This window comes from Podarcis raffonei, chromosome 10 (assembly GCF_027172205.1).
Source record: "Podarcis raffonei isolate rPodRaf1 chromosome 10, rPodRaf1.pri, whole genome shotgun sequence".
In the NCBI taxonomy this organism is placed as follows: Eukaryota; Metazoa; Chordata; class Lepidosauria; order Squamata; family Lacertidae; genus Podarcis; species Podarcis raffonei.
This window is the reverse complement of record NC_070611.1, coordinates 41,546,158-41,565,390: the sequence shown is the minus strand read 5'-3', so window position 1 is coordinate 41,565,390 and position 19,233 is coordinate 41,546,158. Positions and strand designations below refer to the sequence as shown.

The following is a 19,233-nucleotide window of genomic DNA, read 5'->3' as shown; positions in this document are numbered from 1 at the left end:
GTTACTTTAGTTGGCCAGCCTTTTCTATGCAAATCCATGTGTGCCATGCAAGAAGATAATAATGATAATAATAATAATAATAATAATAATAATAATAATAATAATAATAAATTTATTTATATCCCGCCCTCCCCAGCCGAAGCTGGGCTCAGGGCGGCTAACAACAATCAAAATAATCCAACATTCTAAAAACATTCATTATAAAATTAATTAAAATCAAATTAAAATCAAATTGATGGCAACCATTAAGCAAAATTCTGTTGCAGATTGCCAGAGGAGGGGGTCAGGCTGCGCCCTGACCAAAGGCCTGGTGGAACAGCTCTGTCTTGCAGGCCCTGAGGAAAGATGTCAGGTCCCACAGGGCCCTAGTCTCTTGTGACAGAGCGTTCCACCAGATTGGAGCCGCGGCCGAGAAAGTCCTGGCTCTAGTTGAGGCCAGCCTAACCTCTCTGTGGCCTGGGATCTTCAGGATGTTTTTATTTGCAGACCGTAAATTTCTCTGTGGGACATACCAGGAGAGGCGGTCCCGTAGGTACGAGGGTCCTAGGCCGTATAGGGCTTTAAAGGTTAAAACCAGCACCTTAAACCTGATCCTGTACTCCACTGGGAGCCAGTGCAGCTGGTATAGTACCGGATGAATATGATCTCACAGCGAAGACCCCATAAGGAGTCTCGCCGCGGCATTCTGCACCCGCTGGAGTTTCTGGGTCAGTCTCAAGGGCAGCCCCACGTAGAGCGAGTTACAATAATCCAGTCTGGAGGTGACCGTCGCGTGGATCACAGTGGCTAGGTCAGGGCGAGAGAGATAAGGAGCCAACTGCTTAGCTTGGCGGAGATGAAAAAATGCCGCCTTTGTTATAGCTGTAATCTGCGCCTCCATAGAGAGGGAGGTATCGAAGATTACACCCAAACTCTTCACGGATGATGCTGGCACTAATTGCACCCCCGCAAGAGATGGGAGTTGCCCCCTCAATCCCATATCGCTCCGTCCCAGCCAGAGGACCTCTGTCTTCGAAGGATTTAACTTCAACCGGCTCCCACGTAACCATCCAGCCACAGCCTCCAGACATCTGGTCAGTGTGTCTGGGGCCGAGTCAGGATGGCCATCCATCAACAGATAGAGTTGGGTGTCATCGGCATACTGATGGCAACCCAGCCCAAAACTCCGGACAAGCTGGGCGAGGGGGCGCATAAAGATGTTAAAAAGCATCGGGGAGAGAATCGCACCCTGAGGCACTCCACACACCAAGGAGTGGCGCAATGACAATTCCCCCCCAAGCGCCACCCTCTGTCCCCGACCAGAGAGAAACAAGCGCAGCCATTGGAGGACTGTGCCCTGGATCCCCACGTCGGCAAGGCGGTGGTCTAGGAGTTCGTGATCGACCATGTCGAAGGCTGCTGACAGGTCTAGAAGAATCAGCAGCCCCGACCCGCCTCGATCCAGCTGCCTGCGGAGATCATCTGTTAGGGCGACCAGAGCCGTCTCGGTCCCATGACCAGCGCGGAAGCCGGACTGGAATGGATCGAGAGCCGATGTTTCATCCAGAAACCTACCAAGCTGTTCAGCAACCGCTCTCTCAATCACCTTACCCAGGAATGGAAGATTCGAAACTGGGCGGTAATTGGATAGATCTAAGGGATCTAATGATGTTTTCTTTAAGAGCGGACGCGCCACTGCCTCCTTCAGTTCCCCTGGGAATATCCCGGTGCCAAGGGACAAATTGATGATATCACCCAGGGGGGCCCGCACCTCGTCTGGACACGCTCTAATCAGCCAAGACGGGCACGGGTCAAGAGGACAGGTGGTGGGCTTTCCAGCTCGGAGGAGTCTGTCCACATCGGCTGGGGATATCCGGTCAAAGTGGTCCAATACTGGACCCGAGGACAGTCGAGGGGCCTCCAGTTCCTTTATTGTATCCAAATTGGCAGGGAGGTCATGGCGGAGCAACAGGACCTTCTCCGCAAAAAAGCTTGCAAATGCCTCACAGCTGTGTGTCAAATTGTTATTTAAATTTGGCTGTCCTTCAAGGGACGTTAAAGACCTAATTATACTAAATAATTGCGCCGGGCGAGAGCTAGCGGAGGCAATGGAGGCCGAGAAGTAGGACTTCTTAGCGGCCTTCACTGCCATCTCGTAGGTTTTCATAAAAACCCTATAAGATGTTCTTGAGGCTCCGTCACGGGCACCCCACCATACTCGCTCTAGCCGTCTGAGGTCCTGCTTCATTTTCCGAAGCTCCTCGGTAAACCAGGGAGCCCGGTTTCTGCGGGGTCGCAGAGGGCGCCTAGGTGCGATCTCATCGATGGCTGCTAGGAGCTGGATATTCCAGCCCTCAACAAGCTCAGTCAATGAGTCGCCAGGGGGAGCAAGGTCCCGCAAGGCCTGACGGAATCTATCAGGGTCCATCAGCCTCTGCGGGCGAGCCCAAATTGGCTCACCACCTAAGCAGGGTGGGGGTGGAAAATCAATCCTGGCTTTCAGTGCGTAGTGATCAGACCATGGCACCTTCATCGAAGGAGACATGATCACATCTATACCGGCGCCAAAGATCAAATCCAGCGTGTGGCCTGCTTGATTTGGACCCTTGGTGAGCCTTTGTAAGAACTATGAGGAAATTTTTGCCAGTAAATTCATATGTAGAAACTGTTTCAGAAACCCTGGGTGGAACAGTGCATCTTAGGGGGAGAAGTTGAGGTAAGGGGTGCTAACTTGGAGAGGGGATGGAGGAAGGAAGATGTGAGCCATAATTTTAGCATGGTTGAAATTTTCATATCACTTTCTCGTGATGCGCATGTAAACCTTTGCCTGGGCTGCATATTATTTTACACTGCAAAGTGCCTGTGTAGGGTAGTAAATATACCACATACTGTGATAAGCGTGTGAAAGTCCTTTGTATCTAAAAAAACTAGAAATTTTGACTCTGTACCTGTAATGGGAATACATAGCACAATAGCGTATTCTTTTGATAGGAAAGCATTTTCACGATTCTTTATTGGAAAGAATAATTTTGAGTACTACATCGCACTCATTCTTGAGTCATTCTTCATCATGCTTTTTCTCTTATTTATGTACCAACATGAGTTTCATTGTAGGAACAAAGGGAATAAAATAAACAAATATTTAAAGCTCTTGCATGTTATTTGGGATTACTTGAATGTGTGGATTTTTGTTTTCTGCTTGTGCTGGTTCCTCCTGAGTAAATAAACAAATAGCTTTGTTTCTTGTAGGGTTCCCTGTGGCTCCACATGTGCCAGCAAATGTCAACCTAGGTGATCATGTTTTCTATTTGAACAATCAGTAATTTGTTTTGTTGTGTTGAATCTTGAGGTGTTTATATTGTTGAGCTGGCAAAGTGCACAGTATTATTCAGCTTGACACCTTTTGCATTAAGAAGATACTGTACTTGAATAAACAGGGCTGTTTTGACTTCCATCTTCTACTTTAATGGAGAAACTTATAGTATCCAGCTGAAAATGATTAACACACTTCAAACATTTTCCCTCTAAGTGTGATTTCAGAGGACGTCAGTGTGATTGATAAGCATTTGACCACCTTGATTTTCATATTGCTTACATTTTGTTAATCCTCCCCTTTCTAACAGGGTTGATTAGTAACGGGAGCATTGACAAAATTGGTATGATGTATATTGCTAGACAGAATTATGAGGTTACTCTTACAGATGTCTATCCAAGCCTCTTGTTTCAGTCAACATTTTTAGCCTAATTATCTACACATTTTGTGCAATTTGTGTAGCAAGGCAATACCTTTGCATTACCTACTTCTTATAGCTGAAATTTGCAATCTAGGTGACTTTGGCAATCTCTGTTGTAAACATTGATAGCGAATATTTGTTTAGCTACCGTATTTTTCATAGTTGCAAGAATATCCATGTCCCATAGGACAAAACCCAGTTGTTTAAAAATATACTATTGAGATGTTGCAAAGTAGCCTTTTTATGTTTATCCAGGATGGATAAGTGTTAGAGCCAGGTTTGGAGTGGTTTTTGTTTTTTATTGAACCCTACTGGAATCTTGTACATATGCTAAGAAAGGTTTGAGAATCAGAATCTGTTATTGAGAGGCCTTATATTTTTAACAGAGTTCAAAAAAGAGCTGCCTTTTAAAAAGGGAGCTGCTTTGAATAATGCATCTATATTTATTTTACTTTGTAATATCCATAATGAATTTTTTTAAGCCTTACACTGAGCAGAATGATGTAAGTGGTAAGTGAAGACATTCTGTAAATGGTACAGTCAGATTACATCAGTGACTAACAACTATAGAAAGCCCTCATTCTGTTCAAGTTCACTGAATTTGTCTCATGTTAGCCACCTGCATATGAATGAAAACATTTATCTACAGTGTAGCTGCTGGAAAGTTTAGAAATGATTATAGTCAGTGTGGTAGGAATGAGCTGAGCAGATAAGCAGCTTTTGCTGCAGCAGATATACTGTATCTGAATCTTGCTGTTAGGATTGCTTTTCAGATCTGTGTATATGAATGCTATAGTTTTAAAGGTACTGGTATTTCTGCATTTGGAAAGTCCAGTATTTGTAAGCCAGAAATGATTGCCACGTTCGTGTTCAAAGGACATGTATTTTTGCGGGGTTAGACTTTATTGATAGTCATATAACCCAAAGTACTGTAGCTAAAAAGAAACAGCAGCACTATGCATCTTTTATTCATTAGAAATCTGTAATATGTGTGTACATTGCTGTGAATGTCCAAAATATGGTGAACTGTGATGTTTTCAAGTATGAGTCCTGACAATTCCAGATGGCTAATGTTGACAGTGATCTAAATTTAATTTGCCAACTTGTGTATATCCAAAACAGCAGTTGGGGCGCTGTCAGTATTTCATAGATTCACTTGGACATTCACACAAACCAGTTGGGATTGTCAGAATTCACATGTGGAAGTCAATGTTCACTGTGATGTAGTATTTGTACGCAAGAGTAAACCAACGCAAAACAAGATAAAATGGTTCTCCTGCAGAACAAGTTAATAGAAAACTGAGTGGTAAAGAATAATAAGCACTTCTATGGATCTTTAAAGAAATGCCTCTGTTGGATTTGTTTCAGATTTGCATTGAATCTGGGAAGCAGTAAGTAGATACCAGAGGAAAATGTACCATAATGTGTAGGTTCTCTTTCAGCAAATCAGTTTTGCAACTAATTGCCTTTACATTTAAGTTATCGTGAATACAAGTAGATTTCAAATTGCAGCTTTTTACCAAGCTGTGAAGTCTTGGAGCCAGAGCTTTAAACGAGCCCTTATGCTGTCCTAAAACTCAATCTGCCTTTGGTGACTAGCCAATGTAAAGTTTGCAGAGTAGGCATGAAATACTCAGACCAATGAGTAAATATGCTGCCTCCAATAGTGGCAGGTCTTAAGATCCCAACCTAATGCAAAACAAGTTAATAATCAAATCTTTCACAGGATTTTCATAGGTTTAATGGAAGGTGTGCAGTGGGGAACTGTTGTAAAGTAAGCAAGGACCTTATTTATTAAACTTGCCTGTCTTAAATAGTTTGAAAGTGACCAATTTCCTATTATTAATAAACAGAAATCAAGTTGCATACAAGACTTCTGCTAGCTGTAAAGCGGTAGTGATAGTTGGACAACTAGATGAACGAGTCCCATTCTCAATAGATTTTAGCATGTATTCTCTGGTTTCTGTTTTTTCCTGAAGTTAGTTCAGTCTTTTCGTTTAAAAGGGAATTGGTGGTAACTCTTAACAGCAGCTAAACCCCTTTATGCATATATGTGCTACTAGAAGTTTTGGACTCCCCATGAATATTGAGGGAGAACTTATCTTTGAATTTTCTGGATCTGCCTTTAAGAGACAGAATTTGTCTCATAGGGAGAAGGGATGATCAAACAGATTTGCTGATTAGATCTGTCACACTTTGTTCTGCCCTTTGTGCAGGCCAAATACCGAATTTAACCAAAGTATGGAGCAATTAAGGGCACTTGGTGTCTGATCTCACAGCTTCTGGCTGTGGTATACGTAGGGATTGGCGAAACTGGCCCCACTGGGGACGCAAGCCTGCCTCCCCCTCAAAGAACAGTCACCATTTGAGATTGACTGGGAGAGGAAGTGACTCTAGACCTCTCTCAGATTCTGCATCACCCAGCAACAGAGGAGAGGGGAGGGAGTCTACTCTGCTGGGAGGCTGGAAGTGCCATTGTTCTCTTCACTTCCCTCCCTCCCTCCCCTGCCACCAAGGCCACCTTTCAGCCAAAGCTAGTGAGTTGACAGAGCTCAGCAGTTGCAGCAATGAGCTCAAACAACAGTTCTCAGCTAAGCCTGAACCTCAGCAGTGCTACGGTGCCATTGCACTATGGGTTTGACTGTTGGGGTTTAGAGCTGCTAGGTAAGTAGGATTCAGTAGCTTTGAACTCAAGCTGTGAAGTCAAGGGTTTTATTTACCTTTACCTTTCAGCAGTGTACAGGAGATTTTGAGTGGGAAGTTGGATTCAAGGAGCCTGTGCGTCATGTTGCACAGCCTGGAATCAATTCAACTCCTTCTATAATATTTTTAAGCAGTACTACTTACTCTTAGAAACTTTTTCGCCTTTATAGAAGCTTAAAGAGTCCCTGGAAATATGATTAATTAGGATTGCATAATTACTTTTCTAATTAATTCCAGAACCCCCACCCAGAATTCATTTAACTTCAAAGAGCTCAAAGTCCTTGGAAGTTTATAGCATCCTGGTGTTGGGGTGGGGGGAGAATTATAGTCTTGGAATGCATTTAAATTGTTGGAGGTCCTGTCAGGTCAGATGTTTCCCAAATCTGTTTACCTCCCCATATACTCTCTGGACATACACTCTCCACTTCCTCTTCCTCTTGGAGGGCAATAAGCATGTTTCACTGGACTATCAAGTTTGATATTAGCAGAAGTGAAACGATGATCAAGCTCACGTTTTGTACATTGTCTCTCTCCACCTCTTTATATTGGGAATGTGCACATCTCTTCAAGTAAAAAGGTAAAGGTAAAGGTACCCCTGCCCATATGGGCCAGTCGTGTCCGACTCTAGGGTTCTGCGCCCATCTCACTTAAGAGGCCGGGGGCCAGCGCCGTCCGGAGACACTTCCGGGTCACGTGGCCAGCGTGACGAAGCTGCTCTGGCGATCCAGCACCAGCGCAGCACACGGAAACGCCGTTTACCTTCCCGCTATAAAGCGGTACCTATTTATCTACTTGCACTTAGGGGTGCTTTTGAACTGCTAGGTGGGCAGGAGCTGGGACCGAAAGATGGGAGCTCACCCCGCTGCGGGGATTCGAACCGCCAACCATGCGATCGGCAAGCCCTAGGCGCTGAGGTTTTACCCACAGCGCCACCCGCATCCCATCTCTTCAAGTACTAGGGCTTATATACAAAAACATGCAGGTGGGCTCTGTCTAGAAGGCTAAAAGGTAAAGGGATCCCTGACCATTAGGTCCAGTCGTGACCGACTCTGGGGTTGCGGCGCTGATCTCGCTTTACTGGCCGAGGGAGCCGGTGTACAGCTTCCGGGTCATGTGGCCAGCATGACTAAGCCACTTCTGGCGAACCAGAGCAGTGCACGGAAACGCTGTTTACCTTCCCGCCAGAGTGGTACCTATTTATCTATTTGCACTTTGACGAGCTTTCGAACTGCTAGGTTGGCAGGAGCTGGGACTGAGCCACGGAAGCTCACCCCGTCGTGGGGACTCAAAACGCCGACCTTCTGACTGGCAAGCCCTAGGCTCTGTGGTTTAACCCACAGTGCCACCCGCATCCCACTCGGCAGCACATTAGTCATCTGCTAAAAGGCATCTGTTGCCTGGAAAGAACTTCCACACTCTCTTGGAACTGTGACATCATTAGAGGTGTGTGTCTGCTTTTACTGGTCATGTGTTTTCATGTGTTCTGTTGCTGCCTCTGGTCATTTCTGTTGCTTTATACAGATGGCATGGCTTTCATTTACTAATTACAAGTTCTTCTTCTCCTGTTTATTGTCACAGACAGACATTAATACCCATAATTTTGTTGTTCTTCCTAGGACTCCTGTGTTAGGGGGTCTGATTTGTCACATGTATCAGAAATCTTCGTATCATCCATGCCTCCAGAAATGTATTGGACTGCCCATTTATCCTTGTTGATTTTTAGATTGGTGTAAATTGTTGCGCCCATGTTACTTCAGAGAGTCAGAGATCAGCCGGGTGAGTGAGAAGCAGGTGGAAGCAGGCTTATTTTGGCATAGAAATATAAAGGCTTTGCGCCAGACAGAACTGTGTCTGGCAGCAGGGACCATCCTGATTATTACCAGTTTTGTTTTTTGTTTTTTGTCTAAGGCTCTTCCTTTTTTAAATTTGAAAGCTGAACACTATGCCAGCAAGATGTGCTACCCCTCCCCGCAAAAAGTGTGATCACTCCTGTAATGAAAGACAGCAGAGGTGAACATGGACATAGCCAGGGGAGGCAGGGATGGGCAGTTTCCCACCCCCAAATCAATAAAAATTAATAAAAACACATAGTAAACTGAGGTTCTGCCCCCCTAACAAAAGGCCTGGCTACGCCCATGGAGCTGAACTTTGTATCACTCTTTAGTTTACCCTGCTGTCTTTTTTCTGTTCAGAGGCAGCTATGCACTGCTCTGAATATGGGGGGAAGAGATGATTATTGTAAAACTGTCCACTAAAGAGAGGTACAAATACAGTACAGATACAGTGGTAGTACAAATACAGTGGTATCTTGTGTTACGTACCGTCCCCCTTACGAATGCTGCAGGTTATGCGCTCCACTAACCTGGAAGTAGATGCCCCTTGTTGCGACCTTTGCCCCGGGATGCGAGCGGAAGTCGCGCTCTGGCGGCGCGGCAGCAGCGGGAGGCACCATCAGCGAAAGGGCGCCTCATGTTACAAACGGTTTCCTATTATGAACGGACCTCTGGAACAGATTAAGTACGTAACACAAGGTACCACTGTAAAGCAGACAGCATAATTGCCCATCAGCTAACATCATAATTGTATCACTGAAGGCCCTAAAAAATTGAGTACAGTTATCACATGCTGTGGATGCCGTGTAAATGAAGCTTTGTCTGAAATTACAGCTGCCTCTCTTCGTATTTGATACCATAACTATTTGTGCTAAGAATGACTTGCTTTGTTAATTTTCGACAGCTTTGTAAGTAGGGAGAATGAAAGCCCTGCAGAAGAAGGCAAACACTTCCATGTAAAAGTGCACTGAGTTGCATGACCCCATCCTTTGCTGCCTGTTGACTCCAAGGCTGACTATTGAAAGTGGCTCAGGTTGGGATGTGCAAAAACACTGCAGTATCTTCATATGAGCTTTCTTTTGCTGTCTTCCAGCTTCTGGAGCTAGAAGTTGGCCAAGTCATTGTGGGAGAGAGGAGCATCTACATTGTGAGGATAGCTTAATAATCATTGCCACATGAGGTTGAAGCAATGGTAGCATGCAATCAGACAGAAAAGCAGACTATCAAAGTCAGATTAGAGTGTGGAATTTAGTGTGTTATATCCAGTGTTCATTGTGAGTTTTAAAGTTGCACAACAAAGGAATACAGCAGTTGTGCTAGCAGGAACTGGTTTTCCAACAGATTCTGCAAGCTGTTGCACAAAGTCAGCAACAGCCAGCTTATGCTTTTCTCTCTCTTTTTGTGCACAGAATTTAGCTGCTGCAGAACATTTCACCAGTGGAACAAGTATACCTCTGTCTGACTTCAGCTTGTCGCTACATTGCACACAACCTTTTATGTTGGGTTTTGTGTTTGGTTTTTGGCAGTGAACCTTACACTTTACCCAGCGACAGTACCATTTACTATTGTATTGTGCCTAGAAATGGAATTAGTTTCCACTAGAAAGCAAATACATCTATCAATGTCTTAATATAATGAAGGGCATTCATTTTCAGGTTACTGGCAGGGGATGGTTCATGGATATTACATTTGATTTTTGATATTTTTTTTGCTTAAATTTCCAGTCTTCAGCAGCATATGCCTGAAAAAACTCAGATGTTAAATGCTGCATTAGTTCAGTTCTGAGCTGCATTTGTTTATTTATTAAATTTATATCCACACCCTTCCTCCCAAAGGAGCCCAGAATGGATTCAAAGCTATTCTTAAGCAGTATATTTCTCTTGCCAAATTCTAATTCTTTTAGTTTGTGTTGGCATACCAGTGGAACAAATGTATCTTTGCCAGATTAGCAGTGTGTTTTTGGGGGGGGCAGGGAGGGGGTTGCCTGTAGTAGTCTTTTTATATTGCCATTCAGACTTCTGCAGAAAGGAGTATAATTTGTATGTGATTATATCTGCCTAAACATTATGGGTCCTTTGGACTAAACGCTATATGTACTCAGCCCATGTTCTGTACATCAAAAACAATTGCAACTCAAAAATAGAATAGGTTTCCCCCTTGGTTGAAAGTGCCAGGTATGGAAAGTAAATATGTCTTGCATTCTCATTTCATCGCTGGGTTTCAAATGTTACTGCAGCAACATGGGAAGCTAACAGAAGGGAGTAGCAACCATTCCTCTCCTCTAATGCAACACTTGGGTCTGAGGATGGCAGGATTCATAAACTAATCCTTAAAATACTTAAACTGTCCACAACACATGAATCAGTTACTTTTCTGAAGTCTATTCGCCAACACTATGAGACTCACACAGAACATCCCTCTGGACTTATTTTACCCTTTGTTTTAGAATGCTTCCCTGCGCATTGATAGGAAGTAAGGAATAAGTCATACATTCCGTTGGTTCTGATGTGGAAGATGTTTCCACGTCATTGTACTTTAGTCCCAAAGATTTTCCATAATTGATGGCTCATCTTAAGCACAAGAACATTAACCAAACAGAAAAATCTTCCTGTTTTACTACTTTATATTGAGAACAGAAATAGTCCTCCGGTGGCACGGCAGCAGCAGGAGGCCCCATTAGCTAAAGTGGTGCTTCAGGTTAAGAACAGTTTCAGGTTAAGAACGGACCTCCGGAACGAATTAAGTACTTAACCCGAGGTACCACTGTATATGCTACAGGAAAGGAGTGGGTCAGAGTCTGTCCCTTCAACTAAGCAAAGAATGAGAGCATGGTATAGCTTGGGAGTGGGGGAGCTTCTTGTGTTTTGTTGGGGTTGGGAAGACTGTCACCAGGAAATAATTTGGTCTGGTTTGTAGTGACCCGGAAAGCACATTTGTGGAAATCTGTTCTGACCACATCCATCAAGGACTGCCCTCGTTGCGTTTTTGATCTTCCACCCAGCCTGCTTGTGTAGGAGAGGGATCTCACTGGAAAATTGTGAAAGATGTATTCTGGTTTTGCTGCAGAAGGCTGTTGCATGAAGTTTATCTAATACAGCAGCGGTGAACCTTTGTCTCTCCAGATCTTGCTGAACTACAGTTCCCATCATCCATTGCAAGCATGGTCAGTGGTCAGGGATGATGGGAATTGTAGTTCAACAACATTTGGAGAGCTGAAAGTTCACCACTTAAGGTTCCTTCTAATGTGAAGGAACTTTAATTCATTTGCAATTAATCTAGTCCCAACAGAATTGTGTATACAAACTCTCCTCCAAACCCAGCTTCTAAATTCCAGCAGTCAAATACCCCAGGAAGTGCTTCTATTGGTTAGACCTCCCTTAAATTTCATCATAATCCATAAGGTGTACCTTTTTAAAATTACACCATCTACATATGAAGTTGGACAGAAGGAACACATAGATGAAGAATATTCTAGTTGGTAACAACACAGTTGTGGAACTACCATTTTCTAAAGATTTGTCAGTCTTTAAGTTTGTAAAAGATTGATACTGTATAAGCAATCAGCACTAAACACATTTTTCTTATGGTTGAAACAAGTGTTTAAAATAACAACTTTCTTATTTTAATAGGCTTCCGTGAGCCAGACTTATTACAGATAGAATGAAAAAGTTCAAGAGGAGACTTTCCCTAACGTTGCGTGGGAGCCAGACGATTGATGAGTCACTTTCTGAACTGGCCGAACAAATGACCATTGAAGAAAACAGCAGTAAAGATAACGGTAAAAATAACCGCTTTGCTTAAATTTTATCAAGTATTTATGAAAATGGTATTCTTTTAATGATAAAAGTTACTTGCAGCAAGAGTGATGAATTTAAATTAGTTTTAACATTTTAGTTTAGAATAACAAGTGTGTATCTTTACTTTTGGGAAGTAATTGCAAGTACAGTCATACCTTAGGTTACAGATGCTTCAGGTTGCGTTTTTTCGGGTTATGGACCCACCAAAACCCGGAAGTACCGGAATGGGTTACTTCCGGGATTGGAGGGTCGCGCATGCACAGAAGTGCTAAATCTCGCTTTGTGCATGCGCAGAAGCACCAAATTGCAACCTGCGTGTGTGCAGTCGTGCCGCTGCGGGTTGCGAACGTGCATCCCACATGGATCATGTTCACATCCCAAGCGTCCACTGTAATATATGTTAAGCTCGAGTTACTACAGATTTGATGGGAATGCTTCAAAAATGCCTTTGTGTCTAGCCTTGTATCATTAACATATTAAGCTGCAAAAATGTGGTATCATTTCATACGTAACTGGCAGAATTGCCACTTCTGTACTGTTCCAATTTACTGCCTTGTAAATTATGGTATTCAGTATTGTGTTTATAACATTGCTTTCAATTTATTTATTTTTGCAGCTGTGTAAAATATCAGCTGATGCGTTGTTTAGAAAGCATAAGCTGAGTTCCCAAACTCATGGCTTCTGAAAAGCACTGAACAGTGTGCATGGCTTGTCCAGTAGTGGTGTTTTGCAGTATAACAGATGAGATTGGTTGCACAACATCTCATTGATGATCATGTGAATTGGGGCAGCAGGAATTGGTAGTCCAACAATATCGGAAGGGATTCTAGTGTCTTACTGCTAGGAAGATTTCAGTATTTCAAATTTCTGTGCCAAGGTAATCCAAATTCTTCACACACACACACACACACACACACACACACACACACCTGGAATCCATACATGTTTCCTTAACAGATTTATATTTCTTCAAATTGCATAATATGGCAGAAGACTGTTTCTCAGTGGTGCTTTGCATGAACAAGGTCCCAGATCCCATTCTTTGTGCAACTGGTTAACTGGCTTGGAGTGACATCTGCCTGGGATCCTGGCAAGTAACTGTTGATCAATAGCTTAGAAGAAGCAATGATGAAGATAATCTAATAGATTGAGCAATATATACAGTGGTACCTCGGGTTACAAATACCTCGGGTTACAAACACTTTGGGTTAGAGACTCTGCTAACCTGGAAGTAGTAACTCGGGTTAAGAACTTTATCTCAGGATGAGAACAGAAATTGCACGGCGGTGGCAGTGGGAAGCTCCATAAGTGGTACCTCAGGTTAAGAATGGACCTCCAGAACGAATTAAGTTTGTAACTAGAGGTACCACTGTAATTATCTTGCTTTAGTTACTCATGGGGAGGAGGTGCTGAAACCCTATTCTGTGACCATTCAAAATTCTGCATAGCGCTTTCCCTCCTCTAGATTTGGATACAGGAATTTATTTGCAAATAAGAGAACAGCTACTATTCAGCTAAAGGTTTGTTAGAGCCTCTTCTGCTATTGTTCAGTACAGTGGTATCTTGGGTGATGAACTTAATTCGTTCCGGAGATCCGTTCTTAACCGAAGGTGCGCTTTCGCTAATGGGGCCTCCTGCTGCCGCCACGCCACTGGCGCACGATTTCCGTTCTCATCCTGGGGCAAAGTTTGTAACCCGAGGTACTAGTTCCAGGTTAGTGGAGTTTGTAACCCGAAGTGTTTGCAACCCGAGGTGTTTGTAACCCAAGGTACCACTGTATAATAAATAGTTTACCTCTATAGGAGTAGAAGCTGCAGCAAATAATGTCAACAAAACTTCAGCAGTGTTTATGGTTCCCTTAATTTCATGCAAATTATTTATTTGAGTAGTGGTCACAGTTCCTATGCATGTGGGAAAGCTATTTGTGATGCATTATATGAAAAAGGAGAAGTTGCATAAAGGTGGGCGTGCCTTCTTCAGACCTGAGAATGAGTCAAATTATACAGTTCACTATCCGAAGGACTGTTTCTTAAGGCATGGCTTAACTTCTCAGACTGTATTATTCTGATATACGTGTGTGTGTGTGTGTGTGTGTGTGTGTGTGTTTTCAGAGCAGAATATCTTTCCTTGCTCACATGCTGTGTTTCCTCTTGCAACAATTCAGAATGAATAATATTAACTTGCCATTACGCAGCCAAATCCTGGCCCACATGTGTGCTTGTCTTGCTGTGTATCCGCCTCTAAGGAAAGTGAACTCTTATGTTTATTGCTGCTGTGTAAAAGGCATTCATGAAGTCATGGCTAGAACGGCCACCTCAGGCCTTCAAGAACAGAACCCTGCTGCTAACTCTCATTTTTAAGTAACTGTATGTATAGAGAAAGCAAAGCTTTGTGGGAAGAAGGAACAAATAGTAGCAGAAGGGAAGAGAACATTATGTGTGGGGCGGAAGATTGTGTAGGAAGGGGGAGGAGCATCGCAAAGTACTGCAAGGAAATCATGAACAAGAGGGGCAAAGGACAGTGTACTCTTGGTGTTGTTTTTTTAGTCAGATAGGAAGTGGAGTAGATTTAACCCTGGCAAATGAGATTCTACATCACCGGTCCTATTGACTATGTGGCCTTTTAAGCCTTTTTCAAGTATACTGTTTATATTTACACATTTTGGAAGCTTCAAGCTGCACTGACCATCTGGGAAAAGCTGGTGAAGGGAGCGGAGGATACATTCCATAAATTTTAGGGGTGCAGTCAAACCGATGCTAACAGCACCAAAGCGACCTCCCCAGGGCACTGGTGCTAAGGCACCAGTAAGGACCAGTTTTGCTATTTCCATTTGGCTTGAAGCCTTTGCTTACAGATCTTGCACTGTTGGCTTCTTCATGGTAAAGCATGCGACATAAAGCTTGTTGTTGATCCAAAGTCCAACACGCATATTGTACACAGCTAGATATAAATCCATATGACTACAGTTAAACATTTCACCAGAGAGTTTCTTTGTCCCTTGGCTGCCAAGCATCTTGCTATATGAAATGCTTCCTGATTCTGTTCCTAAGCAACTGCTTCGTTCTGTATTTAGAGAGTGCACTTCTGTTTTTCTGGAAGTCATTGTTTATACTGTTTCCATCATCTACAAAGAAACTTAGAGCTGTGTTAATACCTGTCCATTTCCCCTTCTGAGATCTGCCACTGTTTAATTTAAGGCTCCTGCAAGTCATCTTGAATTGATTTCTCTTAGAGTATCCTAGCTGTTTTCTGAACAGATGCAAAATGTGGGTAGACATCACCCTCGTTTAGAGGACCAGAATATCCTGCTGTGGTGAACAGTTGCAAAGGAAAGGCTCTTGACACACAGAAATAAAGCTTATGACCATTCCCTTGATGGCTAGGTTCCAGAATATGTAAATCTTAATAATCTAGAGATGCTTTTGTGGGATCTGTGGGAAAGCAGTAAAATGATTTCATCATAAGAAGCAGCTCACCAAATATCAACAAGGGAGTTAAATATATACCAGTATGCTTGTGGGATTGCCTTAGCCCATATATGCCTATTTAGTCTGCAAAACTGGCACTGTTACAAGAGCTACAAAATGCTCATTGCGCACTTGTAAGAAATTGATCTTTTAGTGTGCAGTGCAGGAATCTTTTGCCCAACGTGGGGCACGAACCCACAATCCTGCAATTAAGAGTCTTGTGCTCTGGTGTTGGCATCTGTCTCGAGAGAGACAAAATTCTACTGAATGAGCCACTCAGCTTTGCTTCAGAGAAGCAAAGGGAAACCATGAACATGATTATTTAATGAGCACAAATGGATTGTGGTCGAGCAACAGGATGTTCCTTTTTATAAAAACCCCTGTTAGCGTCCATCTAGCCGTCGGAAGCTTTTCACTACGGTCTGGAAGTGGTTGAGCGTAGGTGTTCACCCTGTCTTACAGGGCTGTTATGTAGAAGAGACAACACGAAGTAACGGTGTTAACTTTTGATTCCCTGTGCGTTACAGCTTCTGAAAATATAGCTAGGCAAGCAGAACTGCTCCAGTGTCTGCGCTGTGCATAAGTACGTGATAGCACTGGAGACTTAGGAGGAATCATAATAAGCGGAGAACAAAGGCGAGAGAGGTTGGCTGCCCTCGGTTCCTGCTGCCCCACATACCCCCTTCCCATGCTAAGTTGCCTTTCTCCTTTCTCTTTCCCTTGGTCCCTCTCCCTCCCCTGCCCTTTGACCCTGCTCCTTTTGTTCTTCCAGCTTGCTCCCCCTCCTTTGGGCTCTCTTGCCACTCAGTCAGTCCTCTCAGACATTTTCTGTCAGCTTGAAGATTGTGCCTTTAAGCTTGGAAGGTTTTCTGCAGCCTGGCTTTGGACAGTGTTGTGCTTAAGAACCTCTACAACAGTGGCGGTGCCTTTGCCTTCTTCCCAGCTTGCAGGACGCCCTGCTTTCTGGAGGCAGAGAGGTGCTAATAAGTATATGATACCTTCAAGGGCAATAAAGAATGCTAGCAGCATTGGTTTGTTGCTTGGGTAGTGCTATTCAAGAGGGTAATATGTTTCATCCAGTCACGCAACCTGTTTCATCCAGTCACATAGCTTAAAGTTACTTGGATTGTTTCTCAGGAAAGAGAAATGAATAGGTCTGTAAAAAACATTTCACATTCCTAGTTGCCATTATCACATTCCTAGGATGTGAGGGTCCTGGGCACAAGGTTAAACAAGAATTGTTCCTGTGTAGAGAATTGTAATGAATTGAGCTGCCCTCTGTTTAACTCAAAATAGAGAGCGGGTCGGTTCATAGGAATAATTTGTTACAGTTTTCTCCTTGTGAAAAAGAAAACGTGATTTCAATACAACTATGTGTATTTATTGCTGAAAGTAAACAGATCACACTTCTGTGTTCCTACATGAGAGTAAAAATGTAATCAATGAAATGACACAAAGCTATGCTTGCATTTTAGCACATAAACACTTTGCAGTTTAAAAAGTTCTTTTTTTCCTCATTGAGGAAATTTGGCTACTTATTTTAATTACATTATGGATCCAAAATTCACAAAAGCTCGTAAACTTTCCACACATAGGATTGGACTTCTCACTGTTTTGGTCTAATAGAAGAAGAGAACTTGACAGTGTGGGATTACTTTGGAACAATCTGTTTCTTGCAGATTTGTTTAGTTTTAATCAAAGGTACTTCATGAATATCTTAAGGCTTTTTAACAGACAGTGTCGGTTCTTTGATGTATTAATTGAATAAATTTATGTAATTCAGTAACATCTGAGGCCATTTAGTTTTCTTACCACTTCATGTTTTCTCTATGGGTTTTTTTTAAAGGTACTTGATGATATATTTATTATGCTCTGCTTATGTTGGTGTATTCTAAATTCACAAAACGGAATAATACCCTTTCTGCATGTATATGAGCTGTCTTAAGGATGGAACCTTTTCAGATGAGTCCATTAGGCAGGACTTTCAAAGAATGTGATTCCCTCAGCTTCCCAGCCACATTGTCTGAGGGATGATACACCGGGCTGCAAGTACCCTGCATTAAAAATGTAAATTGCCTGAGCACATAATTTTAACATTATTCGTCAGGAAAAGCTGGTGCAACCTGTTTAAATTTATGCAGATTCAGCAAAAATACAGATTTCTTTTTTACTGTGGACTCTATACTGTGATGGCTTTGCACTACCCCTGAAAGGAAGGACATCTGATTTTTTTTTTTGTTCACCTACTTATTGTTGCTCTCTTCAACCCTCTGCAGCAGCTGCTTTCTCTCCTTTAGCGATGAGCCAGAGGTGTCAGTCTGTACAAGACCTTGATGATATCGGGGTGAATTGACTGTCTGTCTCTTGTACCGGCTCAGTGATTGCTGCATGCCTGCTAGGTTATACAATATTCTGGCTCTCAGCTATGCTTAGGGAGTTTCTCTGGCTCAGCTTCTGTGCACAGGGGGGAGTGAAAGCGAACATTTTTTATTGTGCATTTTCTTTTGTGTGATGTGCTTCACCGTTGATGATCTACCTTCCAGGTTTCAAATATTTTGAACCTCATTCAAATACTGCAGTAAGCAGACTGTGTGGTAACTCTGTTCTTTTTTCTCTCTCTCTCAACATGTTCCTGAATTTCCTGCTTGTGGGATGAATTGGTTGGTGTTGGCAAATTTCAGAGCCTATTGTGAAGAATGGCAGACCTCCAACATCCCATAGTATGCACTCATTCCTTCACCAGTACACGGGATCCTTCAAAAAGCCTCCGCTACGAAGACCACACAGTGTTATCGGTGGCAGCCTTGGCTCTTTCATGGCAATGCCAAGGAACGGGAGCAGATTAGGTAATGTGTCCTTATATTATCAATTTGTTATGTTATTCTATGGCTTCTACACTCCAGAGTATCAGTAAGGCAATCATATTTCTAATATAATAATAGAAATAAAACTGGTGGACACCATCTATGTAGGATGGCATCCTAGTTAGTTGAATGCAAAACAAGAACAACAACTGTAAGCGGTAAACAAATCCAAACTGTAAGTATTAATTTATAAAACATTTCCATGTGAATGGCTAACACCTAGGAAGGTAGACTGTATCCCTCACGTAGACCACAATCCAAATTGTTTGCCGCTGCCGCCAAAATTCTGGAGTCATGGAGGTACCACCACATCCACAGCCTGGCTGCTCAGAGTGGCGGCAACAGAAAGGAGGTGTGGAGCTGGGCTGATCAGGTTTGATCCCTGCACCTGCATGAGGCTGGCACAGCAATTGGGAACAAATCAGTCCTGATGCCTACCAGCTGTGAGAGCAACCCAGCATCCTGCAAATCCCAGGCTGATGTCACCTTCCCTCCATTTCATTGCTATCCACTGGACTGTGTTGGGGATACCACTGGCGGCCTTCTGCTCCATTGCCGGTGGAGCAGCGCATGTACCACTTTAGTGGCAGCAGTTGACAGAAGCCCAGCAGTTCATAGAATCGTGTATTTAAAGGCCGCTAAGATTGCAGTGCTATACATACTTATGTGCAAGTGAGTCCCATTAAACTCAATGTGACTTATTTGTGAGTACACATGAATAGGATGGTGCTGTAAAGCCCTATTTGGGTGTTCACTCTTGTGATTCAAGAGCCCCATGATTCAAGGGATACTGTCACCCAGAAAGGCCCAGTTAATCCAGACCAGAGTGTGCCACAAAGCATGTACACAGCGTTATG

At 43.1% G+C, this 19,233-nt stretch overlaps 1 protein-coding gene across 2 annotated transcripts in view; it reads left to right on the top strand.

Moving 5' to 3' along the window:
* The window catches only part of CDK17 (cyclin dependent kinase 17), a 71,836-nt gene that overhangs the window by 17,268 nt on the left and 35,335 nt on the right, over positions 1-19,233 (top strand). Inside the window, exons 1-3 of one of the 2 annotated variants that reach the window (XM_053404991.1) lie at positions 8,173-8,192; positions 11,878-12,026; positions 18,194-18,358. In XM_053404991.1, the coding sequence (XP_053260966.1) occupies positions 11,909-12,026; positions 18,194-18,358 (283 nt within the window). In that variant the 5' untranslated portion in view covers positions 8,173-8,192; positions 11,878-11,908. Of the gene's footprint in view, positions 1-8,172; positions 8,193-11,877; positions 12,027-18,193; positions 18,359-19,233 lie in introns of those variants that run through there. The other variant, XM_053404990.1, reaches the window with a different exon arrangement.